This window comes from Entelurus aequoreus, linkage group LG02, assembly GCF_033978785.1.
Source record: "Entelurus aequoreus isolate RoL-2023_Sb linkage group LG02, RoL_Eaeq_v1.1, whole genome shotgun sequence".
NCBI classification, from domain to species: Eukaryota; Metazoa; Chordata; class Actinopteri; order Syngnathiformes; family Syngnathidae; genus Entelurus; species Entelurus aequoreus.
Genome location: NC_084732.1, coordinates 70,243,827 through 70,267,257, shown reverse-complemented (window position 1 = coordinate 70,267,257; position 23,431 = coordinate 70,243,827). Strand labels below are relative to the sequence as shown.

General features: G+C 38.8%; 1 protein-coding gene across 5 annotated transcripts in view; it reads right to left on the bottom strand.

Annotated features, from left to right (window-relative positions):
* Positions 1–23,431, bottom strand: part of LOC133638682 (amyloid-beta A4 precursor protein-binding family A member 2-like) — a 175,057-nt gene that overhangs the window by 56,687 nt on the left and 94,939 nt on the right. For 4 of the 5 annotated variants that reach the window (XM_062031539.1, XM_062031530.1, XM_062031565.1 and 1 more), the window contains one exon: positions 13,359–13,852. In XM_062031539.1, the coding sequence (XP_061887523.1) occupies positions 13,359–13,833 (475 nt within the window). In that variant the 5' untranslated portion in view covers positions 13,834–13,852. Of the gene's footprint in view, positions 1–13,358; positions 13,853–17,854; positions 17,946–23,431 lie in introns of those variants that run through there. The other variant, XM_062031548.1, reaches the window with a different exon arrangement.

Here is a 23,431-nt window from a genome sequence, read left to right as displayed (position 1 = left end):
AGGAGCTACTCCCCCTTTGTTTCAAAAACACAAAAAAGATCAAGTAATATTTTCATCTAATCTTGGCATGCACCCAATAACATCGACATGTAACGTGCAGTAAAATAAATGCTGCTTTTTTATGCATCTCTGAAAGGATCAGCGAGTGTGCAGACCCCGACTTAAACAAGTTGAAAAACTTATTCGGGTGTTACCATTTAGTGGTCATTTGTACGGAATATGTACTGTACTGTGCAATCTACTAATAAAAGTCTCAATCAATCAATCAATCAATCTAATGTTGTGAGCAGGTGAATCTCATATAATGTTTAAGAAGTTTATTTTCAATCAATCAATCAAACTTTATTTATATAGCGCTTTTCATACATAAAAGAAATTCAACGCAAAGTTCTTTACAAATTTAAAAACAATACCCCGGTGACCCATATCCCCCATTATCACATAGCGTACGCACGACACAGATACGAAACACAAACACACACACATACACCATACACACATATGCAACTATAGGGTCACATGATTGCATGGCTGAGTACAGAGGAGACATGTGACTAAACACTATCACAGGAGCCATCTGCACCAGGAGGTCATCAGACCATGGCCACCAGTGTCTGGGAAAAAAATAGCGGTGACGGTTTCAAAATATATTTTTAAACAGTGCACATTTTCAACAGATACTTTATGATACATTTGGAGAGGGTGGGGCGTGGTTCCATTCACAATCTGGGAATGCTGAGAGACTGAAAATAATAAATGTGGCTGTAGAGCAAAATTTACACCAAAGTATATACATATCAAATGTAGATTTGTATCATTATAGGTCCCGTTTTTCTTGGTCTCAAACTGAGCCCTCTCTGCCCACACAGGAGTTTAGTTTGGAACTTGCTTTTTCCTTCCCCTCCTCCTCCTCACCGAATGTTTTACCTTTGTCCCACCTTTACGGGGCGCCACCCTTGTATTCCTGTTCTGTCTACCCTGTATGATGTTGAATGGGTTTGTACTAAAAAATGTATTTCGTTTGATAAGTGCAATGAAAATAAAGTTCTATTCCATTCCTTTAAACACATTCCCATTGACAAAACACATTCTACACTATGACACCGCTGCAGGGTTGCAGAACTGCAAACACTGGCAGCCAAATGAGAACACAATTCCAAGACTGCTGTCACATGTCGGGTTGTCAGATATTGATATCGGATATCGATATCAGCAAAAAACGAGTATAGGATTATATCTGCTTGTATCTAAAATCTGAGATATAAGCGCTCAAATACAATAAGTCCTTTGGCGTTTACTTGTGCAAAGCTATACAGCTAGCTAACATCTAAAAGACCCCCTGGCACAACCTAGCAGATCATCAACACCACTCCCCGCGAGCGAGCAGAAGAGCGACACGGCGAGGCACCATCGACACCAGACAACATCCTCGTAAGCAGCCGACATCTACCCCGGATCGACGACGACCTCGAACGGTAGAAGACAAAACCCACCATCTGGACTGACGACACTGAACAAACCCAGGACCAACGGAAACGTCACCAGAACCAACACGGGGCTAAAGAAGGCACTTATAGCCGAGGAGAGCGAGGACATAACAAACGCACTAGAGTTTCTGACAGCAGAAGTGTCAGGGGTAAAACAACAACAAACCATCCAACAGGTGGAGGAGGTGAAGCTTCTACGCCTCCAAAACGACGAAAAAGAGTGTGAGAACTAACAGACAGGGTAACTGAACTGGAACAGTATTCTGAAGCCAAAACGTTATTGTGACCGGGATCAATGTCAAACCGCGACCGCACGCTCGAACGGTGGCAACAAGATGTCAGCTCCATGGAGCGTCAAGTAGCTGCATTTTTCCAGTCAAAAGGAGTGGAAATTAGTTTACAATACAATTTCATCCCTATCAGTATATGTATAAATTATGTTTAAAAAAAGGATTAAATTGCAACGTTAAACATAAAAATTAACACTAGTACAAAATAACACCTGAAATAACAAATTGTAATTTAGTTTAATGTTATTGCCTCAGCTATGGTCCTTTCCATTCCAGTAAATACCTTAATATTATTTTTCTAAAGGCTGGTTAAACTTTTATTAGACGAAAAATCAATGCCTCTATAGGTTGCGCTTTTTGTGTCATTCTTGCCAGTTCCAGGTCCTAAATGGCTGTCAAAAGTGTTCCAACTTGTCAGATTATATTCTTAGCCATCTACTTTTCAGGTGAGAGGCATGATTTATTTATTTTTCGGACTATAAGTCGCAGTTTTTTTCATAGTTTGGCCGGGGGTGCGACTTATACTCAGGAGCGACTTATGTGTGAAATTATTAACACATTACCGTAAAATGTCAATTAATATTATTTAGCTCATTCACGTAAGAGACTAGACATATACGATTTCATCGGATTTAGCGATTAGGAGTGACAGATTGTTTGGTAAACGTATAGCATGTTCTATATGTTATAGTTATTTGAATGACTCTTACCATAATATGTTACGTTAACATACCAGGCACGTTCTCAGTTGGTTATTTATGCGTCATATAACGTACACTTATTCAGCCTGTTGTTCACTATTCTTTATTTATTTTAAATTGCCTTTCAAATGTCTATTCTTGGTGTTGGGTTTTATCAAATAAATTTCCCCCAAAAATGTGACTTATGTATGTTTTTTTTCCTTCTTTATTATGCATTTTCGGCCGGTGCGACTTCTACTCCGGAGCGACTTATACTCCGAAAAATACGGTACAATTAACTTACAGGGAGCAAGGAAGCGAGGAAACAGCAGACCATTCGATGATGTAAACATAGGCACACACAGAAGTGATCACGTCGCTGCTATAAATAGTTTGTCTGTTATAGCGCTTATAATAAAAATATCACTATCCATCAATCCATTTTCTACCACTTGTCCCTTTCGGGGTCGCGGGGGCTGCTGGAGCCTATCTCACTGCATTCGGGCGGAAGGCGGGGTACAGCCTGGACAAGTCGCCACCTCATCGCAGGGCCAACACTGAATACTTGCTTAATATTCAAGTCACGAAATGTAAATGGAGTATTGTTGGCACTTCTTGAATGGGTATATATCTGAATTTATTTGTAGAATATGCATTAAAAAAATCCATCTATCGTCATGTCTTTCATAATGATTGGGAACAATAGGCAAAATTCCAAAAAGAGTGCAGTTCCCCTTTAAGTTTCGGTGTAGAAACCAATTTATGTTGTGACCCAAAAACAAATATCTTAGTTTTGCATATATTTGAGACTCTTTTGTTTGTTTTTATCCAATCGTAAAACATTTTCAACCCGCAGTATGGCATGGACTTGCAGTATAGTGTACAGTCAAATAATCCGCATACATTGTTATAACGGCACTATTCACAGCAAGTAAGTCATTAGTAAAAATTGAAAACTAACCCAAACAACCTCCTTGAGAAATCGCACACGCCAACATACTATGGTGAGATAAACTACCATCATAAAAGATCATTTATTTTTTAGAAGAAAGATAGCTCCTCATCAGAGTACGATAGTCGCTGGTTGGCTGAATGCCTAACATTTAAGCTTATCAAGTACAAAATCATGATGAATTACGTCAAATGTGGCGCTGAAATCTAACATGACTGCTCCGGCAATTTTTGAGGTGTTAATTGTCCCCAACCAATCATCAGTCATTTTAATAAGAGCTGTAGCAGTTGAGTGACCCTTTCTGTATTTGCTAGTCAGACTATTATGACTAAAATAATCCTGGACCTGGACATGAATAATGCTCTCTATAACTTTGCGGAGTATGGGAAGAATACTTATAGGTCGACTATTTGGACCACAGACAGGTAACTTATTGTCTTTAAGAAGTGGAATGATTTTTCCCTCTTTCCTCAATGTAGGAAATACCTCACGCAGCAGACATCTATTAAATATATGACATAATGAAGAAGAAATGTAATCAGCAGCGATGTTTAACACCTTACTATCAAGTTTGTCTGTACAGGCACATTAATATTTAATATGTTTACCAGGTCACAATGATTGTAATCTGTGCCACATAGATTATGTTTTAAATGGTTCACCTTATTGATAAAAAAACAAATGTTGAAATAGTGAGCAATGTCCTGGGGCTTTGTAAGAAAAATACTGTCGGATTCCACAAATGAGGCACATGCATTTTTCTTTCTTCCCATGATTTCATTCAATGTATTCCCAAGTTTTTTACTATTGTGTTTAACACTATTTATTCTCTGCTGATAATAGAGTTTATTCATCCTTGTATTTAATTTGGTTACTTGATTTCTTATCTTACAGCATTTTAATTTGTCTTCCAATAAGCCTGATTTTACTGCAGCCAATTTGGCATCATCTCTCTGTCTCATTAAATTATTTAGAGGTAAAGCAATCCATAAAGCTCTTTTAGTTTTAGCAGTGAACCTTTTCATAGGTGCGTATCTATCAACAATTTCCATAAAAAATATTCATAAAAGTATTGAGCGAGACCTCTGGATCATCACTTATGTTTGTAGCACAACAATCCAGTGAACATTTTTAACATCCCCCGAAAAATAATAATTATCAAATCTATTATACAACCTTCTATAAACAATCCTGTCCCTTGCTTTAGGAATGTTAGCCTTTCTTGTGAACACAACTATATTGTGGTCACTGAAACCTACTGATGCAGATAATGTATTAGAACACAGCTCAGGGACATTGCTATATATGTGGTCAATACATGTAGAGGAAGTGTGACCAGCTTGATTAGTGAAAACTGGTGGGTAAGGACACAATTTGAGAAACATTACATGCACTAGAGTGATATTTTTTTTTCTGGGACAGTTACTGGCAAGCCAGTCCATGTTAATGTCACCAAGCAGATGCATTTCAATGTTCAAATCAGATGCTCCGTCCATCATCCCACACGGTTGAGTGAGATAACCAGCATGAGCATCACGAGGTCTGTAGCAACAGTCAATCACAATGGGTTTCAGGTGGGGTAAGTATACCTGAACCTACATCATCCAACATGAGATCAGAACGTAATTTAGCAGGAAGGTGACTTTGTACAAAAATGGCAACAACCCCCCACCATGCAAATTCCTGGAGAAACTATTAAGCAATAACTCAGAGTTCTGAACAAATGAGTCTACGTGTGTCTCAGACACAGCCAATATATGAATGGAGTTATCAAGCACAATGCTTTTCAGTTCATGTAACTTGTACCTTGTACGACAGATGTTCACATGAGCAATTACTAGGCCTTTTGATGGAAAATTAAAGTGGCTCGATGTCATTAACAAATACTTTGTGAATCATTGCATGTTCTAAAGTTACCATAGACCAGTGGTTCTTAACCTTGTTGGAGGTACCGAACCCCACCAGTTTCATATGCGCATTCACCGAACCCTTCTTTAGTGAAAAATAAAATGTTTTTTTTCTTTCAAATCCAATACAAATGTATATGTTTTTTTTTACTGGTGCAGAAAATGAACCGTGCATGAACATCACCTTGTTCAAAGAACAAAACCAAGACAGAGCATGAACTCAGAACAAATTACACACCTGCAAATCAGTGTGACTTCTGCTGTTGCCTTTGAGAGACCAGTTTAGATATGCGTGGCTTCACCTTGGCAAGTGCCACTCTCATGTCATTTTTACAGCAAAGTCTGTTCCTTTTCTTCGTTTTTATGTCCAGCACCCTCGAAAAGGATTGCTCGCAAAGACTGGGGGTAGCCATAATTCGCCGATAGGGAGAAGTTTTTATTTACACGATAAGTCGGGTGTGTTTTGACCTCCGCGGCGGAGGCTCCGCCGAACCCCTGAGGCCGACTCACCAAACCCCTACGGTTCGATCGAACCCAGGTTAAGAACCACTGCCATAGACTAAGAAACCTATGCATAAAATTATTTCCTATTTTTGAACTGTGTTACCTCCATTTCTTTGTGGCTGAGATGGTGGGTGAGAGATAAGTTTGTCCTAGCGAAGATAGGCTATGTGCCCCTGGCAGTAGTTCCTTCCGTTTCTGCCGCACAGCATCTGGAAAGTCCTCATTTAGATAGATGTTGGTTCCTTTCAGGTGTTTAGCCATCTGCAGTACAGCCTCGCTGTCCTTAAACCTAAGGAATTTGACCACAATTGGGCGTGGTCTGGTGTTGGTGTCCTTGGGTTTCCCAGTCCGATGCACCCGCTCCAGACAGATGCTACTCAGGTCAAGATGCAGCTTCTCTTGAATCATCTGTCTCACTTTTTCTTCAGAGTCTGACCATTTTTCATTGGGAGACTCTGGAATGCCATCCACCACAATGTTGTTTTGTCTGAGTAAGCTCTCAAGATAGTCTGATTTAGACTCTGTCGTCAATAAAACTTCAGACAGTTTCAGTAGACTCACAGTCAGAGGAGAGCTTTTTACAGGACAATTTAATTTCATCCACCCCCTTTTTAGGGAACTGGATTAATTCATGTACTTCCTTTATGAGTTCATCCACTGGCTGGTTTGCAGTATTGATGATGATTTGTGTGAAGTTTTTATAACAGGTTTCGTGTTGCTGCATTCATTCTGTGTGGTGCATTCTTTGCTGTTCAAGCAACCTGCTGTATAGAGACCATATCTTTGTTGGCGTTGGTGTTGATGTAGCGCTGGTCATGAGGCATTGTGGTTTGATTGCTCCTTGGGCTGGTTGTACCTGGCTAGCCTGGTGGCTGCTGACCTAGAATTGCGGGCTCAGTTGCTGCACTCAAGTGCATATGCAATTAACTGGTGGACCTATGTGTTAACAGGCCTCTGCTGGTCAGGTGGTGGCAGGCTCATGCTAGGGCCCAGGCTAAGCCCGGCTTGCATGAGCTTGAGTTTAATCCACTTTCAGTCCTAAAATCCAGTTAGTCTACAAGTTATACATTTCAAGTTAAATAAAAAATTTCCTAACCACCGGTAAAACTTTGAATACAAAAAATACACAGGATTTCAGAGATATTCGATAGATCCACACAAACTACTGTTGCTGGGTCTCCCTGCCTGACTGCCTGCCTGTGGGTTTTCTATATTACTGACATTAAGGCCTGCCATTCACTCCAAAGACAAAACAGATGGAGCCACACCAGCGATAATCATAAGGTTTGCTAACCGATAAAACAAAACCGCACTATTAAGGCAAGGGAGAAAGTTAAAAAGGACGTGTATATAAATGAACATTTGACAAAAACAAATGCTGACATGGCCTGGAAGGCACACAACTTAAAAAAAAACAAGGCAAAATTCACCAAACATGGACAAAAAACTGCAAGATATTTATTACATTAAACGGAACACCAGAGACACCAAAAGTGATATTTGTCAGGGAAAATTAAAGAGCTGGATAAATATCAATAATAACAAACAAAAACGACCCAAACATGACACACAGAGGAAACATTCAATCAAACAAAGAACTAAAAACCTTTTGCTGCATAGATCTTAAGTCTGAAATTAGATAACGAAAGAGATACTGACACACACTTTTTTCTCCCACATGAACAATAACTGTCTATATTATACAAATGATCAGTATAACACCAACATACCACCCGATACCAAATTGTCAATCATTCATCTGAATTGCAGAACTATGTATGCCAATTACAATGATATAAAGATTTTTTTTGGAACAATTCAACAAACCTTGAAGTGAAAATGAGAACCATGGATCAGTAATGAAAAATGCATATATTTTGAACTGGAAGGATATGAACTATATTACATTAACAGAATCAACAAGAATGGTACCAATTTATGTGAAGAAGGACTTGAATTACAAAGTGGTGAACAAAATGTCATTTGCTATTGATAACATTGTAGAATGTATAACTAATGAATTATGTAATGAAAGTAGCAAAACTGTATCAATCACCTGTATATATAGAACACCTAGGTCAAGCATTGAAAGGTTTGTGGACCGAATTAAAGGCCTACTGAAACCCACTACTACCGACCACACAGTCTGATAGTTTATATATCAATGATGAAATCTTAACATTGCAACACATGCCAATACGGCCGGGTTAACTTATAAAGTGCAATTTTGAATTTCCCGGGAAATATCCGGCTGAAAACGTCTCGGTATGATGACGTTTGCATGTGACGTCACGGATTGTAGCAGACATTTTGGAACAGCACGGTGGCCAGCTTAAGTCGTCTGTTTTCATCGCAAAATTCCACAGTATTCTGGACATCTGTGTTGGTGAATCTTTTGCAATTTGTTTAATGAACAATGGAAACAGCAAAAAAGAAAGCTGTAGGTGGGATCGGTGTATAAGCGGCTGGCTACAGCAACACAACCAGGAGGACTTTGAGTTGGATAGCAGACACGCTATCCGACGCTAGCCGCCGACCGCACCGATGATCGTGGTGAAGTCCTCCATCGCGCCATCGATCGCTGGAACGCAGGTGAGCACGGGTGGTGATGAGCAGATGAGGGCTGGCGTAGGTGGAGAGCTAATGTTTTTAGCATAGGTCTGTCGAGGTCCCCTAGCTAAGTTAGCTTCAATGGCGTCGTTAGCAACAGCATTGCTAGGCTTCGCCAGGCGGGACAGCATTAACCGTGTGGTTACAGGTCCAGGGTTTGGTTCGGTGTTTCCTGATAGTAGAAGTAATAATAGTATTGTTGATCTTCTGTCTATCCCTCCAGTCAGGGGCATGTTTCTTCTGTTTCTAACCGCAGTTAAGCACAATGCTATTACGTTAGCTCCGTAGCTAAAGTGTTTCGCTGATGTATTGTCGTGGAGATAAAAGTCACTGGGAATGTCCATTTCGCGTTCTCGACTCTCATTTTCAAGCGGATATAGTATCTGAAGTGGTTTAAAATACAAATCCGTGATCCACAATAGAAAAAGGAGAAAGTGTGGAATCCTATGAGCCCTTGTACCTAAGTTACGGTCAGAGCGAAAAAAAAATACATCCTGGCGTCCTGCACTGCACTCTAATCCTTCACTCTCACTTTCCTCATCCACAAATCTTTCATCCTCGCTCAAATTAATGGGGTAATCGTCGCTTTCTCGGTCCGAATCGCTCTCCCTGCTGGTGGGAATGATTGCAAACAATGTGCAGATGTGAGGCGCTCCACAACCTGTGACGTCACGCTACTTCCGGTACAGGCAAGGCTTTTTTTATCAGCGACCAAAAGTTGCGAACTTTACCTTCGATGTTCTCTACTAAATCCTTTCAGCAAAAATATGGCAATATCGCGAAATGATCAAGTATGACACATAGAATGGACCTGCTATCCTCGTTTGAATAAGAACATTTCATTTCAGTAGGCTTTTAAAGGAGCCATTGTAAGAATTGCATGTCAAGTCATCATTACATGGCCCTGATATGTCAAAAGGCATTAATAAATCGTGTTCTTTTCGAATACCTATATAACTGATAATAGTAGTTCAGCCGGGATATGGTCATTTCAAAATTAGATTTACAGCGCCGAAATCTTGCTATTGTTTTCACTTCGATGTCCCGCCCTCCACCGTTTTAACCAATTAGAAAGTCCAGGAGTGTGTTACGTTCAGGTTGCCAGTTACGCACCGCCATCTTCGTCTAGCTACTGCCACTGGTAAAGTTACTAAACATGTCAGACCTTAGTAAATCTAAAAGGCCTTGTTACAATTCTCAACTTATTCATGACAAAGCCAGGAATAAAACAAGGATTTGTATCGGATGCCTTTGAACCTAACCCTAACCCTAACCCTAACCCTCTAACTTGCTAATTTCCTCCTTGATAGATAAGTAAGGCATCTACGTTTTCGTATTACTTGTAATAAATGGAAATGGACATTTTGTATGTAAACTATATTGTAGAATACAGTCTATGATCTTGTCTAACATAGCTAGTATGTTTCTGCAATGATACGCTTAGCATGTTAGCCTGGTCAATGGGAGCATACATACGGGGGAAATATATGCCCGTTAGCCTGTATGTCGATGTGTAATCGAACTGACAGGGCAGAATATATTTTTGACAAATAAAACCGATGTGGATATAAGCAGTGTCAGTGCCTATTTCGTTCTCAATATGCTGATACGCTGAGGAAATGTGTTCCAGCATTAGCACGGCTGTCATGGGAATGTGAAACGTATGGAGACAGCCAAATCACATGATGAAATAATTCCTCATTTGTGTTTGCATATTGTGGACTACATGTACCAAGTTATATGGCAATCTGAAACGTTTGAAACAGTAGCCTATAGGCATACCTTGGTAAAATGTCTCCTCTTTAGTTTTGGGGCATCACATGGACAAAAAGATAAGACCTTCTGGAGGGAAGTTCTGTGGTCAGATGAAACAAAAATTGAGCGGTTTGGCCACAATACCCAGCAATATGTTTGGAGGAGAAAAGGTGAGGCTTTTAATCCCAGGAACACCGTCAAGCATGGTGGTGGTAGTATTATGCTCTGGGCCTGTTTTGCTGCCAGTGGAACTGGTGCTTTAAATGGGACAATGAAAAAGGAGGATCACCTCCAAATTCTTCAGGACAACCTAAAATCATCAGCCCGGAGGTTGGGTCTTGGGTGCAGTTGGGTGTTCCAACAGGACAATGACCCCAAACACACGTCAAAAGTTGTAAAGGAATGGCTAAATCAGGCTAGAATTAAGGTTTTAGAATGGCCTTCCCAAAGTCCTGACTTAAACGTGTGGACAATGCTGCAGAAACAAGTCCATGTCAGAAAACGAACAAATTTAGCTGAAGTGCACCAATTTTGTCAAGAGGAGTGGTCAAATATTCAAGCAGGACCTTGCCAGAAGCTTGTGGATGGCTACCAAAAGCGCCTTATTGCAGTGCAACTTGCCAAGGGACATGTAACCAAATATTGACATTGCTTTATGTATACTTTTGACCCAACAGATTTGGTCACATTTTCAGTAGACCCATAATAAATTCATAAAAGAACCAAACTTCATGAATGTTTTTTGTGACCAACAAGTATGTGCTCCAATCACTCTATCGCAAAAAAATAAGAGTTGTAGAAATGATTGGAAACTGAGGACAGCCAAGACATTATGTTCTTTACAAGTGTATGTAAACTTTTGACCACAACTGTATGTTCTTGTAAGTGGTAAAGGTGTAGGATTACATAAGCTTTGCTTTTTCCTACTCCTTTTTGGGCATTTTGTAACGAGAATTTGTAAAATATGTGATGTATTATATTGAAACTGAATACATGGTCGAAATAAACTAACCAAACTCCACATCAACTTAAAGACAGTATAAGTCCATTCCAGACGCTTAATATTAAATCGGTTAGTATTTCAATACCTATATGTTCGCTGTTTAAATAATTTAACCCGATCAAGCCTTTCTAACATCCCACACTACAAAATAATAAAAGTATCTATGACCCGTGCTGACGTTATATTGGATCAATATTGATATTGGCCAATATCAAGGCTCCCATATCGATATTGTTTCAGAGGTACTCCTTTGAGTCATATGTACACATTATAACTAAAATGTTGTTTTTAACAATGTGATCAGACCAACTGCTCTGTTCTGTTCTGTTCAGACCAAACCTCTGAGATTCTTTGTGGCCTGCATCCTCAGGACAACCAGAGAAGAGGACAGGTACTGCAAGTTGGTTGTTACTGTGCAGAACTTCTTAAACAGTACCCAGGGGGTCCCTGTGTGACGACGTTTTGTGTTACACCCCCATTAATTATCAGTACTGTACAAAACGAATAAGAAAAACAAGTTATGAGAAAAAACATTATCAATTTCATTTTTTGTAGTTAACTTTTTAACTTTCATTTTGCGTCAACGATAAAGAAAGCCAATGTGAAAGTCAAGTGGACGTCGTGGAACACTCAGTTAACTATTATCAAGGTTAAATATGGTATCTTTGAACATGTGCCATGATCTACTACTGTAAAAGGGAAAGTGATAAATAAATAAGCAGTGAAGTGGTCTCATTATTGAGACTTCATCCTCCCAATAAGCCTGTCTCTTCCTTCCATTGACAACCATAGGAAGACAAATACAGACATGTTCTGTCTTATTTGATTACTCTTTCATGTAATTTGTGTTGTTTATATCTGTATTAGTGTATTTTTTAAGTTCTCCATATGTTTTGTGTACAGTGTGGGTGACCAAAGTGTTCATTATGTATAATTTAGTTTTAAGTTCCGACTTACACTAAAACTTGATTTACATCGCAGCCAATGGAACGGAACTTGTTCATAGACCAAGGACCTCATTTGATTCCCAACCCCTGTGCAATATTTTCGTGGTACCCACCTGTGTACATAATAGACATACAGGACAGAGTGACTCCCATAAAATGATATATATGCAATCGCTGGGGGTTTGTTTGTCTGCTAGTTAGTTCCCAACATTAATCAAAAAGCTACAGTCAGATTTTTTGTCAAACTTTCAGAACATTTTTGAAATGGGACACAGTAGGAAGAGGATTCAATAGGCCCCATTCGTCGTCGTCCACCTGACACATGAAACGTGACGAATTGGGTGGTGCACTATCCATTTAAGCGGCCAAACCACAGTGTTGAATATCTTAAAATGTGTTTTGTTGCTATGTAGAGTGGCGTTTTCCATCATTTTCGCAGACTGCATTGCGAAATGATTAACCTCCACGTTCTTTTCACGCAAGATCCACCCTGGAATGGTATAAATCCCTTCCCTAAAGTAAGTAACAAGTGATTAGATTTTGGGGGTGATCCGTAATCCGTAAAGAGGTTCCGCAGCCTCCGTGGCAGAACCTCCAGGTTGTGTAACAGCTTCTTCCCTCAAGCCATAAGACTCTTGAACGCATCATAATAATCCCTTCAATTCCCCCCAAAAATGGATTAACTTGCTGGAATATAAAGACAATATAACATACATCCATAAACGTGGATGCATATGCAAAAGTGCAATATATTTATCTGTACAGTAATCTATTCATTTATATCTGCACCGTATTGCTATTTTATCCTGCACTACCATGAGCAAATGCAACGAAATGTTGTTCTAATCTGTACTGTAAAGTTCAAATTTGAATGACAATAAAAAGGAAGTCTGGGTCTAAGTCTAAGTCTAACACCGTCTGGATTCATGATTGTTCAAAAGGTTCCAGTTTTACTTCTTCCTGGACACTTTAAACACATCTGCATGCTTTATGGGCTGTAGTTTTGCCCGCACCCAATCATTTGAGTTTGTTTTCTTGAAGGGTAAACCCTTTTTTATTTCATCAAGCTGAAACATCCCTCCCTACAAATTATGCAAAACCTATCAGGATTATTGGCTAAACCAATAATCCTGATGACCAACAAGAGATGTGAAGAAAAACACAACCTCTTTAGTGGGGTTAAAATAACGCGAGTCACTATTTCGACTGGTTTATTTACTCACCGTCATCATAGTCTTCTTCATCCTCTGAAGTGTTGTTAATGTAGTCCGAGCTGGAGTCATCATCCAGGCTGTCAGCTCCATCATGGACGTCTACCTGGTTGTGGTCATCTCGCTCAGGATCAAGTTCAGGCGCTGATGGGGTTGGTGGTCGCTGGTTCTCTGATTCTGCATCTGTTTGACTGTTGTATCGCTTCAGTTCAACATCTGCAATCGTGTCTTCTACCGGACAGCTCGGAACCACATCCTCACACTTGGGAGAGGAATATTGTGCCTTACAGGTGCGGGGAAGGGGCTTTGGAACATGTGATTCCTTCGGGTAGCGGGTCGGGCGCTGCCGACCAGAGAGGGCTTTCACATGACATGACTCTGTATGATGAGGTGTGGGACAGGGAGTGGGGACTGGAGGAGCCATGGTGTGTGCTCCGCTGGTCCCTGGCCTCTTCCTTTGAGCCATGTTCGGTGGTTTACAAGCCATGCATTGTTATTGTTGGTTCCTAGGCAACAAAGAAACACACAATGAATGAGCAGAGTCCACGTCAAGAATATTTCTTGCGGTAAATGGTAAATGGGTCGTACTTGTATAGCGCTTTTCTACCTTTTTTAAGGAACTCAAAGCGCTTTGACACTATTTTCCACATTCACCCATTCACACACACATTCACACACTGATGGCGGGAGCTGCCATGCAAGGCGCTAACCAGGCCCATCAGGAGCAAGGGTGAAGTGTCTTGCTCAAGGACACAACGGACGTGACTAGGATGGTAGAAGGTGGGGATTGAACCAGTAACCCTCAGATTGCTGGCACTCTCCCAACTTCGCCACGCCGTCCCTTGTAACAGATTTAAACAACTGTGTTGGAAAAGGACTGAAATAAATAAATGTCAATGTATGTATTGTTCCAATAGGGTATTCTCTATGATACATACCGTCTTTTCCGGACTACACGTTGCTACTTTTTTCCCAAGTTTTGCACACTGCGGCTTACATAAAGGCGCGGCTAATCTATGCCTTTTTCTTCGCTAATGACCATAATGTTTTGTATATAACAAGCTTGCATAGTAGTAACACCAACATAGACGCTAAAGAGGTGTTATTGTTTGTGCTATGGCGCCATTTATTTGTACGAGTTCGCTCACTGCAGATACTGTGGGTTGAAAGTCTACAGTATTTCCTTCTGTTCGTAAAAGTTGCGTTCCGTGTACAAGTCGTCCATAGCGTTTCTACTCGTACGGTTTCTTCATTTAGTGTATCATTACAGGCAACCTTTGCAAGTTTTATAACATAACTAAAACAATTCTTATTAACTAAACTGTCACGTGTTTGATAATAGTGTTTTCATAAGGTATTGCGATGTAATCGAGCTAGCGTCATTAGCATTAGCTAATATACTAACATATTTTTAACTTACAATGGCATTTTTTTTGTATTGTTTCAGTTTCACTAATTCCTTAGTAAAATCACCAAAACGTCACTGTGGAGTTTTTGAGTCTATTTGGCTGATCGGAGCGCTAGCTTCCTTAGCTAGTGGGTCCACGATAATCACTTTTCTGTTTTGTTTTACTGCCGTGTAACAGGCACCGGTTGGAAACAGTTACTGTAAGGTATGTAAATAAACATTTACAATATATTTTTCTGTAAATATCTCATTTCACAACTCATGTACAGTATCTGCGACTTAAGTTGCAGATATATGGAACTATGTATTTTTATTTTAAAATGTAGTGGGTGCAACTTTATAGTTTGTAAAATATCGTAGGTCCGTTAATGTCGACTTCTGTTCTAAACTTCATCATTATCGCAAAGCAACAGACTGTAACTACAGCATTAAACCTGCAAATAGCGACCTCCTGTTCAGTGCAAATGGCCATGATTGTATTAACCTGGATTCTACCACAGCAAATAACAAAATGCATCCATGTATTTTTTATTAGTTCTTTTTAGATTGTTAGTCACCGAAAGAAGGATTTGTGCATGTATATTTTAGCGAAGACATACAACAAAATCACCACAGCAGCTTTGGTAGATAAGGGTATACAATATATTAAGTAAAATATTATATGAGAACATTTAATTTAAATAAAAAATATGCACAAAATGAGGAAAACCGGCGTCATCAAACTGTTCAAAAATCCTATATTATCACCTATTTGTATTTCTCTAACCAAAGCAAAGGCTAGTTTTAGTTTCGGTTATATCAACACTGTGTCCATGTTTGTAAAATGTGTGTGTGGTTGAACCAAAAATTTAGTCTTCTGGGATTTACTCTACTCACTTCTATTATTTTTCAGTGGTTTCCTACTTTTATAAAGTGGGTTGTCAGAATAAGTTTGGGAACCAGTGCTCCAGAAGACCTTAAAAAGTTGTGCAGGGAAAAAGAATAATACGTCTTCCAGAGGTCTGAATGTAAACTGATGTTCTGCACAGAATCATGTTGCAAAAATATACAGTACTAAGAAAAAATAGCTCTTCCACCCTGGTGGTTTTAACTATTAAATGAACCAAAAATATGACTTATTTTATCTTTGTGAAAACATTGGACATAGTGTGTTGACAAGCTTATGAGATGCGATGCAAGTGTAAGCCACTGTGACACTATTGTTCATTTATTTTTATTTTTATAAATGTCTAATGATAATGTCAATGAGTGATTTTTAATCACTGCTATGTTGAAATTGTAACTAATATTGATACTGTTGTTGATAATATTCATTTTTGTTTCACTACTTTTGGTTTGTTCTGTGTCGTGTTTGTGTCTCCTCTTAATTGCTCTGTTTATTGCAGTTCTGAGTGTTGCTGGGTCGGGTTTGGTTTTGGAATTGGATTGCATTGTTATGGTATTGCTGTGTATTGTTTTGTTGGATTGATTCATTTAAAAAAATAAAAATATATATATTTTTTAAATAAATAAATAAAAAAATCTATTTTTTAAAAATGAGAATCGATTCTGAATCGCACAACGTCAGAATCGCGATTCGAATTCCAAACAATTTTTTCCCACACCCCTATTTGGTACTATGCCGCCTCTGAAAAGTAATCCTCGCCTCCATGGCAACAAATAAAGTATGTTTCTTAGAAGTATCATCCCTGCAGGACAAGGAATAGCTAAACATGCTTCACTACACACCGTAGCTCACTGACGTCAAAATGTAAACAAACGCCATGGATGGATCTACACCTAACATCCAATGTAATGATACCAAGTACAGTAGCGTATCTAGTGGCTACTACTATGATTACGTCAATATTTTTTGGCATCACATCTTCTTTTTAATTTTTTATTTATATGATGTTTATTAACTCAGGAAATATGTCCCTGGACTCATGAGGACTTTGAATATGACCAATGTATGATCCTGTAACGACTTGGTATCGGATTGATACCCAAATTTGTGGTATCATCCAAAACTAATGTAAAGTATCAAACAACAGAAGAATAAGTGATTATTACATTTTAACAGAAGTGTAGATAGAACATGTTAAAAGAGAAAGTAAGCAGATACTAACAGTAAATGAACAAGTAGATTAATAATTAATTCTCTACCACTTGTCCTTAATAATGTTGACAAAATAATAGAATGTAAAATTACTGCATACGTCAGCAGCTAAATTGGGAGCCTTTGTTGGCTTACTTACTAATGAAAGACAAGTTGTCTTGTATATTCACAAATTTATTTAAGGACAAACTTGTAATAAGAAACATATGTTTAATGCACCGTAAGATTTTTTTGTTAAAAATAAAGCCAATAATGCAATTTTTTGTGGTCCCCTTTATTTAGAAAAGTACTGAAATAATTTTGGTACTGGTACCGGTACCAAAATATTGGTATTGGGACAACACTACAAGACGCTAACACTACTTGAGCGTTCCAGATAGTTTGAGTCATTCTGCACTCCAAAAAAAAAATGATCAGATTGATAATAATGTTGGATTAGTCTGCATAAAAGTGTTAATGTCATCATTGTAAATATGCAGCCACATGTCTCTGTATCATTCAGAAGAGGACCCAGATCTCATACTAATATATCCAATCAAAACAAGTCGACCGTGGAAGTTGTCAAGAGGATACCATACATTATTCATATTAAAAATAAATCCATGCGTGTAAACCAGCATGGGTCCACACAAGCAAGCGCTAGCACTGCCAGCAATAATTTTGTAGTTTTATTTTCTGTCAGGTACACCCTTATGAGCCCTGTCATTTGTTTTGTCAGTGAGCTTTCAATATATACATCATTACAATATGAATCATTATTGAAGATTAGAGTTATTGGCGATGAATACATCAACTCAAACACTACCCAGTAAAAGAGAAATACAGAAAAAGACCAAACCAAATAACCGGTAGGTCAAAAGTGCTATGATTAAGAACAAGAACTGTAATTACTGCATGACCAAATACCTGAATAAACCAGCAATCTTTTTCTAATTATCAAATGATTCTGAATGCCCACGGCGTGTTCAAATCAAGAAAACAAGAACTGAATGAACCTCTTACCTGAGGTCCTGAAATGTGATGTGGCGTTCAATGGCACTATCCTTAACAAGGTCCCAGTGTTCTCTCCCTTCAGTCTCTCCTTGCTCCTCCCTTCCCCCACCAGCTGCTACACAGCATGCACCTCTCTGACTCCACCCGCCCTATTTCTCCATATTATATTCCAGCTTGTTGAAACCCCTCCTCATCGGACCTCCCTGAGCAGAGCGTAATAATCGGTAACTACGGGTAACTGCATCTCAGGGTGTGTACAGTATCTCCTTAGACCTCCTCTTTATTGGACTCCAATATTGCTCTTGGTTTTGCGTCGCTGATGCATTTTTTGATGTTTTATTTCCATGTGTTTTGACGTACTTGTATTACACCAGATGCAAAGAGGACTGCTACATGTTTGAATATACACCAAATCTACATATGTACAAATAATGAGGCATGTTTTCCTGCACTATTACCACCATTAACGGAGGCGTGGTATCGTGTATGTGTATAGTGAAGTACTGTATTTTGCACTTGTATTTTATATATATATATATATATATATATATATATATATATATATATATATATATATATATATATATATATATATATATATATATATATATATAGGGCTGTCAAATTCAACGCGATAATAACGTGTTAACTATAAATTTCAATAACGGCACACATTCTTTTTAGCGGGCGCGAACGTGTCCTTTTTTTACCCTTGTGCCGTGCCGTAACGGGGGAACTTGGCTTTAGTTCACTTGCTACTGATGAGCCACAAGCGAGCAGAAATGGACAAAAGAGAGTCAACCTCATGGAAATATCAGGTTCAAAGCCATGGCAAGTTGTTCTCTCGACAAGAAAGTACTATTGTGGCCAAACAGCTAAATTTTTGTTTCATCTGACGACAGAACTTTCCACCAGAAGGTCTCATCTTTGTCCATGTGACGTCAGATGAAACAAAAATTGAGCTGTTTGGCCACAATACCCAGAAATATGTTAGGAGGAGAAAAGGTGAGACCTTTAATCCCAGGAACACCAAACCTACCGTCAAGCATGGTGGTGGCCGTATTAGGCTCTGGGCCTGTTTTGCTGCCAATGAAACTGGTGCTTTACAGAGAGTAAATGGGACAATGAATTCTTCAGGACAACCTAAAATCATCAGCCCGGAGGTTGGGTTTTGGGCGCAGTTGGGTGTTCCAACTGGACAATGACCCCAAACACACATCAAAAGTGGTAAAGGAATGGTTAAATCAGGCTAGAATTAAGGTTTTAGAATGGCCTTCCCAAAGTCCTGACTTAAATGTGTGGACAATGCTGAAGAAACAAGTCCATGTCAGAAAAACAACAAATTTAGCTGAACTGCACCAATTTTGTCAAGAGGTGTGGTCAAAAATTCAACCAGAAGCTTGCCAGAAGCTTGTGGATGGCTACCAAAAGCGCCTTATTGCTGTGAAACTTGCCAAGGGACATGTAACCAAATATTAACATTGCTGTATGTATACTTTTGACCCAGCAGATTTGCTCACATTTTCAGTAGACCCATAATGAATTCATAAAAGAACCAAATTTCATGAATGTTTTTTGTGACCAACAAGTATGTGCTCCAATCACTCTATCACAAAAACATAAGAGTTGTAGAAATTATTGGAAACTGAGGACAGCCATGACATTATGTTCTTTACAAGTGTATGTAAACTTTTGACCACGATATATATATATATATATATATATATATATATATATATATATATATATATATATATATATATATATATATATATATATATATATATATATATATATATATATATATATATTTAAAACCAACAATAAATGTGAAGCTATAAACACTGAAGCACCATTCTACAAGACATGCTTTAAATTATAGTTAGCTAGCGGCTAACATCCATCCGCAGTCGGCAGTGTTTTAGAGACTTTGACATCACTAATCCTCGCCTTCATGGCGACAAATAAAGTATGTTTCTTACAAGTATCATCCCTGCAGGATGAGGAATAGCTAAACATGCATCACCCCACACCGTAAGAGGATACAATAACTCAACACTAACAGAAAGCTGGCGCTCCTCAGTGTAAACAAATAGGTGGATCATCGACTGTAAAAATACCAAGTACAAGAGCCGTATCTAGTCGATACTAGAATGATTACATTGATATTTTTACTATTACAAAATCATTTGTTATTTTTTTGTGGTTTATAAAGTCTGGAAAAATGTCCCTGGACACAAGATAACTTTAAAGGCCTACTGAAACCCACTACTACCGACCACGCAGTCTGATAGTTTATATATCAATGATGAAATCTTAACATTGCAACACATGCCAATACGGCCGCGTTAACTTATAAAGTGCAATTTTAAATTTCCCGGCAAACTTCCGGCTGAAAACGTTTCGATATGATGACGTATGCGCGTGACGTCAATCGTTGAAACGGAAGTATTCAGAGCCCATTGAATCCAATACAATAAGCTCTGTTTTCATCTCAAAATTCCACAGTATTCTGGACATCTGTGTTGGTGAATCTTTTGCAATTTGTTTAATGAACAATGGAGACTGCAAAGAAGAAAGTTGTAGGTGGGATCGGTGTATTAGCAACGGACTACAGCAACACAACCAGGAAGACTTTGAGATGGATAGCAGACGCGCTAGCTGCCGAACTCACCTTGACTTCCTCCGTCTCCGGTCCGCCAACTGCATCGGTGATCGGGTGAAGTCCTTCGTCGTACCGTCGATCGCTGGAACGCAGGTGAGCACGGGTCGTGATGAGCAGATGAGAGTTGGCGTAGGTGCAGAGCTAATGTTTTTAGCATAGCTCTGTCGAGGTTCCGTAGCTAAGTTAGCTTCAATGGCGTCGTTAGCAACAGCATTGCTAAGCTTCGCCAAGCTGGAAAGCATTAACCGTGTAGTTACATGTCCAGAGTTTGGTAGTATTGTTGATCTTATGTCTATCCTTCACTGTGAATGTCCATTTCGCGTTCTCGACTCTCGTTGTCAAGAGGATATAGTATCCGAGGTGGTTTAAAATACAAATCCGTGGTCCACAATAGAAAAAGGAGAAAGTGTGGAATCCAATGAACTCTTGTATCTAAGTTATGGTCAGAGCGAAAAAAGATACGTCCTGCACTGCACTGTAATCCTTCACTCTAACGTTCCTCATCCACGAATCTTTCATCCTCGCTCAAATTAATGGGGTAATCGTCGCTTTCTCGATTGTGTAAACAATGGGGAAATGTGAGCAGCCCTTCCTCCTCTGACGTCACGCTACTTCCGGTATAGGCAAGGCTTTTTTTTATCAGCGACCAAAAGTTGCAAACTTTATCGTCGTTGTTCTCTACTAAATCCTTTCAGCAAAAATATGGCAATATCGCGAAATGATCAAGTATTACACATAGAATGGATCTGCTATCCCCGTTTAAATAAAAAAAAATCAATTCAGTAGGCCTTTAATTATGACCAATTTATGACCCTGTAACTACTTGGTGTTGGATTGATACCAAACTGTGTAGTATCACCTAAAACTCATGTAAAGTATCCAAAAAAAGGAATGAGTGTGTATTACATTTTAACAGAAGTGTAGATAGAACATGTAAGCAGATTTTAACAGTAAATGAACAGGTAGATCCATGTTCTACAGCTTGTCCCTCATAGTTTTGACAAAACAATAGAAAGGGAAATGACACAATATGTTACTGCAATTGTCCCCAGCCACCGCTCCGGGACCGGCACCGGTCCGTGACAAATTTTCTACACGGCCGCACGGAGACATTAAATAATTTATAACCGACCGCATTTTCTCCTACTTAACTTTTGCCAGTCCCACCAGACACACCAATATGCGTGTTCATAGATGTATTATAAAACTCCTGATAGGAAGTCGCCATTTGCTATATTTGTTACATCTTTGTTACATGGGACAATGCACATTAATAAACATATAAAATGTAAAGGTGCCGAATCGTAGCCAATAGCTAGGTTCCATCTGCAGTCCGCGGCAGGTTGATGATCTAAGACCAGGGCAGATCAGGAACCAAGTGACCATAGTAGTTCAAATGCATACGGCAGATGGAGAAGTGCTAAATTGTTGCATATAATAATTGTGCTGAAGGAAAAAAATACACATCTCTTTTAGCCTAGTATGTTAAAGTTCTGCTATTATTGCACATAGTCCTATTACACAAGTAGTTAGCAATAACAGATGTATTTACGCATGGATAATTGGACCAAAAAAAGCTAACATTAGTGTATCTACGTATGAAATATTGCACAAAATATGAATACATAACTTTTATAAATCTATTGGAACTAACGGCAAGTATTTCTAGCTTTATTATATATCCATGCTTGTGATGTATCACCTATAACCCATCAGATACTAAAGCCAAAAAAAGCTGACTCCTAGCAAAAATTATTAAAAAAACCAAACGTCTATGGAGAGCTTTTTTGCAAAGGGAAAAGGCCCGGGGCTCCCACTAATTCAACGTTATGGTGAGTTTTTTCATGTATTCATATTGCATGCACTTATTTGTTATATTTATTTGCCACACGTGGAAGGCCGGTCTGTGAAAATAATGCCAACACTAAACCGGTCCCTGGTGCAAAAAAGGTTGGGGACCCCTTTGTTACTGCATACGTTAGCAGCCCCTTTGCCTACTTACTACTAAAAGACAAGTTGTCTAGAATTTTCACTATTTTATTTTATGACAAAATTCTCCATTGATTGCTATAAGAAACGTATTATTACATTTTCTGTTCAAATAAAGCCAATAATATTTTTTTTGTGGTCTCCTTTATTTTAAAAAGTATCGAAATATATTTGGTACCGGCAGCAAAATATTGGTATCGGGACAACCCAAATATGTACATGTATATGTATAGGTATATATAGTTACACTTTACATACAGTCAGCTTTCGGCCCCCGGCCAAATTTTTTTTGACCAATGTGCCCCCCAAGTCATAAAGTTTGGACACTCCTGCCTTAAAGGTATGATTGCAAATACATTTTTCCACCAGTTTGTTGGTACACAATATGATAATAATCAAATGAAAGGGGCACTTATTTACTAATATCATTTGGCATCATATACAATTACAGTATATGGTTTGGCAGTTACAAGTGGTCGTTTGAGGTCGTATGTAACTGCGATGTGGCCTACGATGAAAATTAGTTTGACCTTCCTGTGTTAAGGTCACAGGACCTAGTAAAAACATACGGACTAGGGTAGAACGGTATACCGGTATTAGTATAGTACCGCAATACTAATGAATCATGTTCGGTACTATACCGCCTCTGAAAAGTACTGGTCCGGTAATCCTCGACTCCATGGCGACAAATAAAGTAAGTTTCTTACAAGTATCATCCCTGCAGGACGAGGAATAGCTAATAGCTAAACAACCACCCTCAGCGGTAAAAATAGATTAATTAAAAGTGGTTTAATTGTGCACTAAACGACTGCTTCTAAAATGCCCATAAAAGTGGTGGATGTTTTCTGTATGTTTGAAAGGTAGGAGCATGATAACATTAATGGGCAGTAGGGTTGTACGGTATACCAGTATTAGTATAGTACCGCGATACT